This window comes from Petaurus breviceps, unplaced genomic scaffold (genome assembly GCF_028583685.1).
Source record: "Petaurus breviceps papuanus isolate PSGF00001 unplaced genomic scaffold, PetGlider_PUasm1.0 90397, whole genome shotgun sequence".
NCBI lineage: Eukaryota > Metazoa > Chordata > Mammalia > Diprotodontia > Petauridae > Petaurus > Petaurus breviceps.
The window spans coordinates 218439-228789 of record NW_027187239.1 but is presented as its reverse complement, the minus strand read 5'-3'; the positions used below and the strand labels follow the sequence as shown (position 1 = coordinate 228789).

Sequence of the window (10351 nt, the reverse complement as noted above, 5' to 3'; positions counted from 1 at the left end):
CACACACACACACACACACACACACACACACACACACACACACACACCATCCCCTTCGAGGTACTGAAAAATCTCATCTGAAAGAGGCAGCTGAGGGAGAATGACTTTGTCAAACACTACCTTTTGGGGCCTTAGGCCAAGCCTCATTTTTGAACGAGAGGGTTGGGGTAGATGACCTGGGGCTCCATGATTCTCTCTACTGTCTCTGGACCATCTCTAAGGTTACCCCACCCACCCACCCACTCAGCTCCATGCCTGTAGCAGAGAACACCAGCAGAGAGAAGTGGGTCTAAGTCTCCTGGGATTGGCTTAATCCTCAGCTCCCACTGACTTCTGGAATGCTCAGGCCTGGGGTCCCTCTGCTCAGCCACTAACCTCCACTCCAGATCGCTGAGTGAGGCCCCAGGGATGGAGAAGGGCTCAGCAGAGGGGCTTCTAGAGGGGAGTGGCTGGGGCAGAGCAGGACAGGGAGGAGCTGGCACCAGGTAAGGGGCAGCTGGGGGGCCGTCTTACTTGGGCCCACCACACTCGATTGCAGACACCTTCACCACGGGGAGTGCCTGGGAGGCCACCGGCTCAATGGTCAGGGTGTTCTCCTCCACAGCCGCCCGAACCAGCTCCGAAAGCTGCAGCAAAGCCCAGTATGAGCCATCAATGGAGGCGAGAGGGAGGGAAGGAGAGAGAGCCCTCCTCCCCTTTTTCTGCCCTCCCCCCCCCCCAGCCAGGGTCCCTGCTTTCCCTCCCCTACCTCACCTCTTGTTTGGTGAAATTCAAGCAAGGGCCCACGTCCTCTCGGTAAATCCTTTCCAGGAAGGGGCAGTTCTTGTCCAGGGTGGGGGCCTCCTTCCAGGCCTGGAACTCAGCAAACAGGATGGTATCCACCTGAAAGGGGCCCAGATGGATTGGGGTGAAAGAGGCCCAGCACAGGGGTGGGGCAGGGATGGAGGACATTGGTCTGGGCTCCTCTGGCCAGGGCCCTGCAGGAGCCACATTTGGAGCAAGGGATGAAGTTGAATTGGGGCTTAAGCAAGATTTGGGGGTCACATCTCAGCCCTCCAACAACCTAATGGCAGCTCAGCCCTCAGTCCCACATTCTAGCCCAATCCCCCTCCTCCCCACTGAGGGTCAAGGATCACCACAATCCTCGAAGATGTCCCAGGAAGATACTCCAGATCACGTCAAATACTTACTGAGTCTCCCCACTTCAACCACTAGACTTTAAACCCATTTAAAAACCACAGCTCTGGGCCCAAGTACACCTCGTGCCTCTTCTGGTCATTAGAACTAATAAGTGAGAGAAATAATCCCAAAGGTCAGAAGAAAAAAAAATGTGGAAGCACCCAGGATGCTCTCACCTGCACAGCAATAAAGACCCAGGAAGACTGTGACATCCTCTAGGGCAGGGTCAAAGCTGGAGGGAGGAACCTGATCCTCTGACTTCCCTATGGTCTGCCTAGTAGGCCAGCCTGCCCCTCCAGGGCACTAAGGAAACCAAGGAGGTGACCAGAGAGAAGGCCCCCAACATGCTGGGACTGACTGAAGGAGCTGTCCCTGAGGGGCCCGCCCTCCCTGGGGCCATTACCTGCCAAGAAGAGGAAGAGGAGGAGGAAGAGGAGGAGGAGGAGGAGAAGGAAGGAGACTCCGAGGCCAGGGGCTGCCAGCCTGGCTCATAAGTGATGTGGATAGCTTTCCCAGGGACGATACACAGGAGTAAGGAGAGGAGGGTGGGCACCTCAGGCTGAGCAGGGGCACAAAGAGAGAGAGAGGGAGAGAGGAAAGGGAAGGGAGGAGCAGGAAAAGGCAGGGACAGACACAGAACAACCGAGATTAGTGTCTTGGCTCTGCAGCGGGGACCCTATCCTTCTGCAGCCTGCTTTGTCTTGGGAGCCCAGGAGATTTTCAGGAGGTGTCTGTCCCACTGCCCACCTCTGCCCTGGGGGGACACTATACTACCCACTTCTGCCCAGAGGGAATAAGCATGGTGGCCTGGGAGGTCAGAGCTGGAAGGGAGATGAGCAAAGCCAGTGCCCAACTCCTCCCAGAGACCCTGCTCCAGTCACCAGAGTGGGCCGGAAAGCTGAGACCCCAGGTGCCCAGAGCAAAGGTCTCCCACCCAAGGGAAATCAGCCCAACGTCATAGAAAGAACACTGAAATGGGGGGGGGGAGAGGTTAGAGAGACCTCGTTTTGAATCTGACACTTAACTAGCCGTGGGACCCCAAGCAAAGTTCTTAGTGTGAATGTCCTCACAAGCCTCAGACACTCTCCAGACTTGCTTCCCTGCTTCTCCCTCCTCAGACTATCTCGGCTCTGCTCATCTGTGGCCGTCCTGTATCCCTACAGCAGAACATAAGCTCCCTGAAGGCAGGGACAATTTCATTCCTATCTTTGTGTCCACAGGACTTTGCATACAGTAGGAATCTAATAAATGTGCCGAATCGATCTTTTGGATTTGTCATAAATGCCTTGGACTGTGGATGTGTTTTTCTAGGTAGCCATGGTTGAGGGTAAATGGACCCCACCATGGAGTGAAGGCCGGAGATGACCAAGAGGGAGACTGTGGGCAGATCAGGAACATCCTCAGAGAGGAAGGCAGAGCCTCGACCTCTACTGCAATGGGCTTCCTTTCAGGGGTCCTAGAACCTTCGAACCCTGTCCCAGTGCGGAGGGCGCCATAAGTCATTTCATCAGTCACTAATGTCTGAGCACTGTTCAGTCTCCAGCCTGACTATTGGGTCTTGTTTCCTGAGCAACAGCATTGATGGTCAGGAACCATGGGTTCAAATCCCAGCTCTGCTACTTACACCTTGGGCCAGTCCCTGCCCCATTCTGAGCCTGTTTCCCCATCTGTAAAATGAAGGGGTTGGACTGGATGACTTCTGAGGTCCCTCACTACTCCGAAATCCATGAGGGGCTGGACAAGGTGGGTTCACAGAACCAGAGATTCTGAACTGGGAAGGGCCCTGGGAGGCCATCTGCTCTAGCTTCTCACTTTTTACAGGGAAGAAAACTGAGACCCAGAGAGGGACTTGCCCAAGGCAGGGAGCCAGGATTCAAACCCACTTTCTCCGACTTTAAATCTCTCTTCTTTCCCATCCAGCCCAAAAGCAAAGGAGACTGTGTAAATTCTTGTTGGCTAAGTGACCCTTGGTCTCTTGGTCTCACTGTCCTCTGGCTTCTACCCCCTATACGGGGTCCCAAGCCCTGGAACAGAGCTCAGGAGCTCCTCAGAGCCAGCAGGTATGCCCAGACTGATGGGTGAAATCTCTCACCTCCAGATCCCACTCCTGCCCTCACCTCTTTGCACTCGTGGCCGATGGGCTCAAAGGAGATGCTGTGGCCAGTGGCTGGGCAGACGGCTGGGCAGAGGGTGCTGCTGGCACTCTTGTTTCGAGCATGTCCCTTCCGGAAAACAGCCTTGGATGGGCTCAGGAGCTGGGGATGTAACTCTCGATTGGGTGAAGACGGGGTAGAAGTGATGACCAGGGCCTTCAGTGCTGTCACCTCTGCTTGCAGCATGTCAATCTGGCCAGAGGAAGGGCAAAGATCAGTGGCCATGTTTGCCTGCCTGCCTTTCCCAGAGCCCCAAGACATAGAAAATGCTCAGTATCCTTGGACCAAGCTGGAAGGTGCCTCCAAGGCCATCTTGTCCATTTTACAGATAAGGAAACTGAGGCCTGGGGAGGTTAAGAAGAGGAGAGATTGGAGAAGACAAAGAAGTAAGGAAGATCCCCCATCACCCTTCTGCCATCATAAAATCACAGAATTTTAAGAGTCAGAGAAACATGAGCAGCCACGGAATCCAACCCATACCTGGAGAAGAATTCCCATTACATCATGACCAGTAAGGGGAAATCCAGGCTCTGCATGAAGACCTCTAATGAGGGGGAAGCTCCCTAAGAAGCCCCTTCCACTTTGGGACAATTCACCCTGTTAGCACTTCAAGCCTAAATTCCACCCATGGCCCTTGATTCTCCCTCTGGGTCCAAGAAGACCTAACTGAATTCTTCTTTCATATTACAGCTCTTCAGACATTACAAGGCACTTGTCATCCCTCCCTGCCCCCCATCTTCTCTTTTCTTCTTCAGGCTATTAATCTTTCAATTAATCCTCATCGAGAATGGACAACAGCCTTTCCCCATTCCATTTCGAGTATTTCCCTTCCGGAAAATAGCCTTTTTTTCCTCTCCTCTGGACAGCCCATCACCATCCTTTCCAAAATGGAGTATCCAGAACAAAACACCTTCCCGCCATCACACCTGGGGGGTTTCCTTCAGTTCCTTCAAGCGCCTGGACACTGGGTGGACTCCTCAGTTTGGATCACTGACAACTCCAATAACTCTCCGATAACACCCTTGGCCTCTGGGGGTCGTTCCAGATACTGGTGTCAAAGTTCCCACATCAGGGCAGCCAGGTGGCTCAGCGAGTAAGAGCACCGGCTCCAGTGTCGGGATGACCTGGATCAAATCTGGGCTCAGATACTCAGCACCACACCCAGAAATCACTGGCCGTGTAACCTTGAGCAAGTTACTTAACCCCGATTGCTTTAAAAAAAAAAAAGTTCCCACATCCTCAGAAGGAAGTTCTTGTCTGAGACCGGGATGAATCAAGAAAGGCTGTGTCTCCTCTCCTCACTACCTGGAACACTAGCAGTGCGGTGCACACCCATCTAGAACCACTCCCAATGCCCGCCTTGCTTGTGCCCAGAGTCTGCCGGGGGCTCAGGGAGCAGGGCCAGCTCCCACAGAGATAATCACAGACTTGGGAGTGCAAGGAGCCTTGGAGGCCAGCTAGTCCAGCTCCTCACAGCGGAGGAAGCAAGTCCCAGAGAAGTGGCCTGGCCATTTTACACAGGGATCAAACCCAGGCCCTCCAAAATATCACTGTCAACTACATGGGGCTTAGTGTTCTGGACAACAGGGAGAGTTTCCACTATAGAGATGGTCACACTGAGCAAAATTAGGGTCTGGGAAAGCAAGCTTCTGAGCTGGGGACTAGTGAAATAAGGTGGTCCTGCCTAAAGCTGTCAGCACAGAGCGTGAGCCCTGGGAGGCATCCTTAGAACAGAGAGCATGGAAGGTCAGAGCAGGAGAAACCTCTAAAGGTCATCTCCTCCTATCCCCTCATCTGACAGATAAGAAAACTAAGGCCGAAGGAGGAGAGGCTTCCTCCAGCTCACAATTGCATCAGGAGACCAGGGGACCTGCTGAACGGGTGGAGCAGGGATAGAATTTCCTTAGGGGGTGGGCAAAGGGGGCAAGGAAGGAAAGCAGAACGTCTCACCTTCCCTCGGGCCTCCATCAGCTGCTTCTCTGATGCTGCCTGCTTGGTGTTGGCTTCTCTCACCATCTTGTGTGCTTCCTGTGAAGGGAAGGACGGCCCAGGGGTCACCCAGAGATCTCCACCAAGTTCTGAGGACCTTCCCTCTGTGACCTGAGTTTGGTCTTTTTGACTCCCAAGCGGGCTCTCTCTATTAGGCCTCACTGTCTCATGACCAATATCCAACCTGTACCCCCCACTCCCATCCCCAGTAATCACGGCATCACATCTGGCATCTGCTATGGGCACCAATGTCCAAGGAATGAATCTGGCATCTTGGCTATCAGTCCCTGGGGGCAGGGCTGGGGCCAGGCAGGGGCAGTACCCAGAGCGTTGCCATCTAACACAGACCTGAAGGAGCCCCCAGGCCTTGTGGCCCTGTTCACAGCCTCAGCACTGCTGGGGAGGTCACTGCCTTACCTCAAACAGGCTGGCCGTCAGCTCCTCCAGTTCCTGCTCCAGCTGTTCCCGGACCTTGGACAGCCTCTCACACTCTTCATCCTTCAGCTTCAGCTCCTGGGGAGACCAGCATGGGCCCCCCATTGAGCATGTGGGGCACCAGCCCTTCCACAGGGCTCCTGTGGCCCTCACGGCTCAGGCCTATCCTGACTGTCCTTACCAGCACACCCTCTGGCCTCACATCCCTCTAAAATCCCCCCAGAGCAGTCTACAGCAAGGGCAGGTTAGGTTAACCATATCAGGACCAATAATCCATCCTCTACACCCTCACGAGGAAGCCCCTTAAGATTTGGAGGAGCGGGGCACACTCCCCTTTAGAGACCCCGTTCTCTGATCCAGACCCCAGGCCCTCAGCAGGAGGGACCATCAGCCTGCCCTGCTTGGCCCCTGAGGTAGGAGAAAATTCTCTACCCATGAGAGCTGCCCCAAAGTGGGTGGCCTGGCAGGTGGTGGGCTCCCTGTCTCTAGAGGTCTTCAAGCAGAGGACAGATGACTGACCACTTGTTGGGAGAAGGAAGAGGAAACTCTTGTTTGAGGATGGGTTGGACTCTATGCTTTCTGGGCTTGGGCACTTGAGACATACAACAGCATCTTCTCACTGGACCCTCACAACCACCCCCGGGGGGGGGGGGGGGGGGTAGATGCTGCTATTGTTCCCATTTTACAGATGAGGAAACTGAGGTCGACAAAGGTTAAGTGACTGACCCAGGGTCACACAGCTAGTAAGTGTTAGCCCAGGTCAGCATTATGTCTCCTAGGTCACTTAATAGCCTCAGCATTACTTTTCCATCACATTAATACAACCTGTGATGGTGATTTTTTGGCCTTTGTGCCTACCCTGAGGGCCATGCATGATATTCCACAGGGAGAGCTGTGCCCAGGCCTGGGGGCCCCCAAATGACAGATTCTTTTCTTAACCTGAGGTCTGTGAACTCATTAAAAAAAAAAGTGTTGATAGCTGCATTTCAATATAATTGGTTTCCTTTGTAATCCTGATTATTTTATTTTATACATATAAAAATATGATTCTAGGAAGGGGCCCAAAGGCTTCCCTGGCCTCTATGGCTCTCCCTAATTTATCCTGTTCTGCCTTGTTTGTACTCAGACATTGGTGCGCTGTCTCCCCACTTAGACCGGAAGCGCCTGAGGGCAGGGCTGTTTCTGCCTTTCTTTGTATTCCACACAGCCGGCCCATTCTGCTTGACCAGAGGGGCCTGTGACATGGCAGGGTCCAGCCCTTGGCTCTGGGCACAGCTCCGGGCACACACTGGATTGTTCCACCCATGTATCGCTGGCCTGGGCATTCACCCTTGCCCTCACTGAGGCTAGGCCCCTCCTACCTTCTGAGCCTTATGCAGCTCTTCCTTCAGGAACTCTGAGCCCTTCTCCCGAATTTCCACGGACGAGCTGCGGAGTCGGGAGACGTCCAGGGGGCTGGCCTGGGGTGCCTCCTCTCCTCGGCCCCCCTCCCCACAGGGAGGCTCCAGCAGCTCAGAGTCCTTCCTCCCCCTGCAGGGGGATGAGCTCCTCCATGAGCTGGGCACAGGGGATGGTGGTCCCCCTTCTTCTGCCTGGGGCTGGCTGTAGGATAAACACAGGGGTCAGCAAGAAGCTGCCATGGCCAGGGAAAGGCAGCCCATCAGCCTTCGCTGGAAGGATCAGGTAGGAAGCATGATACCCTGGGAAATCACAAGCTCCCACCCCTACCTCTGTAGGGCCTTAGTCAAGTCCCTTCACCTCTCTAGGGCCTAATTTCCTCCTCATAAAATGAGAGAGTAGGTAGATAATCTCCACAATCCTTCCCATCTTTGACATTCTATGTTCCCTTTCCTAAGGCCCCTCACAGCTCTGACATCCCATGTTCTAGATCCCCTAGCTCATCCCTGTTCTCTGAAGCATTCTATTCATTAAGTGGCTTCTATGGCTCCAGCCCAGGCCAGATATCAGGGATCCGGGAGCACAGAAAAGCTGGAGCTTCGGTCTCATGGAGCTGACCAGGTGTGTTTATGCCCCTGACTCAGAGTTCAGCTCACAGGCCACGTGAGAGAACATAATGACCACCAAACGTGCCCCACGGACAGGGAACACCTGCCTGGCAGGGCGGGAGAGCGAGGACTCAGTGAGGACTGAATGAGAGAAGATGTGAGGCAGGGGCCAGCGACGACATGGTAGCTAGCGTCTGCCTCTATGTGAGCCCTTTTCACATTTTCTCGGCAGAGACACTGGAGCAGGTCCCTATTTCCTCCCCCGGCTCACTGACAGATGAGGAAACTGAGGCCAAAGGAGGAAGTGACTTGTCCAGGGCCACACAGCCAGGAAGTGTCTGAGGCTAGATTTAAACTCAGGGCTCCCTATCCAGCAGTGCCCAGCTGCCCTGAGTCCTAGGGCAGCAAATATCAGAGCTGGAGGGTCCCTAGGGGCCCTCTGGGCCAGCCCCCTCGATTTGCTGCAGGGAAGGTGGAGGCAGGGGCTGGAGGCAGCTCATTCTGACCCTTAGTCACAGAAGGTCTCTGCACTGGCCTTGCCCTTCGCTCTGGGAAGCCCCTGGCCACGGGCTAGAGCGGGACATGGTTTTCTCACAGGAATTCGGGGTTTAAGGCCCATCAGGTCCACAGCGGACCTTTCCTTTCACAGTGGAGGAAACTGAGGCTTGGAGAATGAAGGCGGCCTGCCTGAGGATACACGGTGACTCTTGGCATCTGAAACCAGCTCATCCCAGCACAGGGGGCCTCCCTGGCCAGCAGGCTCCTTTTCCTTCTCTGGGGGCATGGGGTGGGTCTGACTCAGCCTCCTTCCAGCCGACCTTGCCTCCTCCTTCACTCCCCCTTCTCCACCCTACTGACTCGGGGAAGGGCAGGAAGTGGGGAGGGGGAGGGAGCCCCACAGTCTGGGGAAACCTGGCGCTTTTGTGCAGAGGCAGCACCAGACCTGCGCACTCAGCGAAACCAGAGAAGCTCATGGCTCATGAGCCAGCGAGCTTCCGCACTCCCCAGCATGCAGGGCCTTGGGGGGGAGGGGAGGAGACTCTGGGGACCCAGCTCCTGTCACTGCGGGGTCAAGGCGGGACAGGCCAGAGCCCCCCCACCCCTGCCTAGGGAGCTGCCAAGGGCTGTGCTGGCCCTTCCCCTCAGGTGTCGTCTGCTCTGCCCCGGCCTACGCGCTTCCTCCTCCTGTGGATTCCTGGCCAGCCATGCCAGCTCAGGGAGCCTGCAATGAAAGGTGCTGCTGCGGGGCAACACTGGGGACACAGGCTGCGGAGCCTAGAATGGGGGCACCTTTTCTGCTGCCCATACCTTCCCCAGAACCTCCCCTTGGAGCACAGAGAGGCCAGTGTGGGCCGCTGGACAGAGCTGAAGTCGGGGAAATGGGGCCTTTGGACCCACAGACTTGCTGTGTGACCTTGGGCAAGACCCCTTCCTACTCTGCTTCCTCTTCTGTCAAATGAGAAGGTTGTAGTGGAGTGATAATAAAATTAAAGAGAGAGAGAGAGACAGAGAAAGACAGAGAGAGAGACAGAGAGAGAGAGAGAGGGAGAGAGACAGAGAGAGACAGAGAGAGAGAGAGACAGAGAGAGACAGAGAGAGAGAGCAGAGAGAGACAGAGAGAGGGAGAGAGAGACAGAGAGACAGAGAGAGACAGAAAGAGAGAGAGAGGGATAGAGAGGGAGAGAGAGACAGAGAGACAGAGAGAGAGACAGAGACAAAGAGAGACAGAGAGAGACAGAGAGAGACAGAGAGAGGAAGAGTTGGACCAAAGGTCTTCTAAGGTCCTTCCAGTGCGGTCATTTCCAAGCGAAGTAATTACACAGGAATTTGGGTGGATGGACTAAAGCTGGCCAACTGGGAGAGAGATGGGCCCCACCAGCTAATGTATGAGCTCAGTCCAGGGGACCCCTGAATCCCAAACTGGGCAGGGCTGGTCTGAGAGGGCCAGCCACAGCTTGCTTTAACATCATAGCCAGGAGAGGTCATCTAGTCTCTCAAGTTTCAGAGAAGGGAAGGAAGCAGTCAAGGCTCACACAGCTAATTAAATTAAACAGCTAATTAAACAACAGCTAGGTCCTGGGGCTCTAGACCCTTCCTCCTCTCCATATTGCCAACATTTCCTGCAGAGGGGACCTAGGGCCTGGAGAGGCTCACAAGGGACCAAGGGAAACCCAGGAACCCACACTGACCAGAAGTGTCCTAAGGCTGAAGGCTCAGTCTGTGCTGGACAGAACTCTGGCATCACACACTCAGCTGGCTGCCCCAGAAGCCCAGGGCTAGAAGGGAACTCAATGACCACCTAAGCAGCCCTTGTTTAAAGATGAGGACATTGAGGCTCCAAGAGGATAAGAGACTTGCCCAGTGGTAAGCATCAAAGGCAGGATTTGAACCCAGGTCTTCTGACTTAAGGGCTAGTGCTCTCTCCCCTATGGCCTAGCAGGTTCGGTGGGCAACTGTTTCCTTTGTGAATAAACTAGAAAATGGGCTCTTGTCACTTGGCACTTACAGGGGCCCCTTCCTTCCCTTCTCTGAAACTTGAGAGACTAGATGACCTCTCCTGGCTATGATGTTAAAGCAAGCTGTGGCTGG

General features: G+C 54.7%; 2 protein-coding genes across 2 annotated transcripts in view; both read right to left on the bottom strand.

The window, feature by feature from the left end:
• TMEM258 (transmembrane protein 258) overlaps positions 1–10351 on the bottom strand; it is a 428372-nt gene that overhangs the window by 206076 nt on the left and 211945 nt on the right. The window lies entirely within an intron of this gene.
• The window catches only part of RAB3IL1 (RAB3A interacting protein like 1), a 47800-nt gene that overhangs the window by 9884 nt on the left and 27565 nt on the right, over positions 1–10351 (bottom strand). Inside the window, 6 exon segments of the mRNA XM_069108518.1 lie at positions 514–626; positions 754–882; positions 3297–3524; positions 5283–5360; positions 5739–5834; positions 7118–7358. Of these exon segments, the coding sequence (XP_068964619.1) occupies positions 514–626; positions 754–882; positions 3297–3524; positions 5283–5360; positions 5739–5834; positions 7118–7358 (885 nt within the window).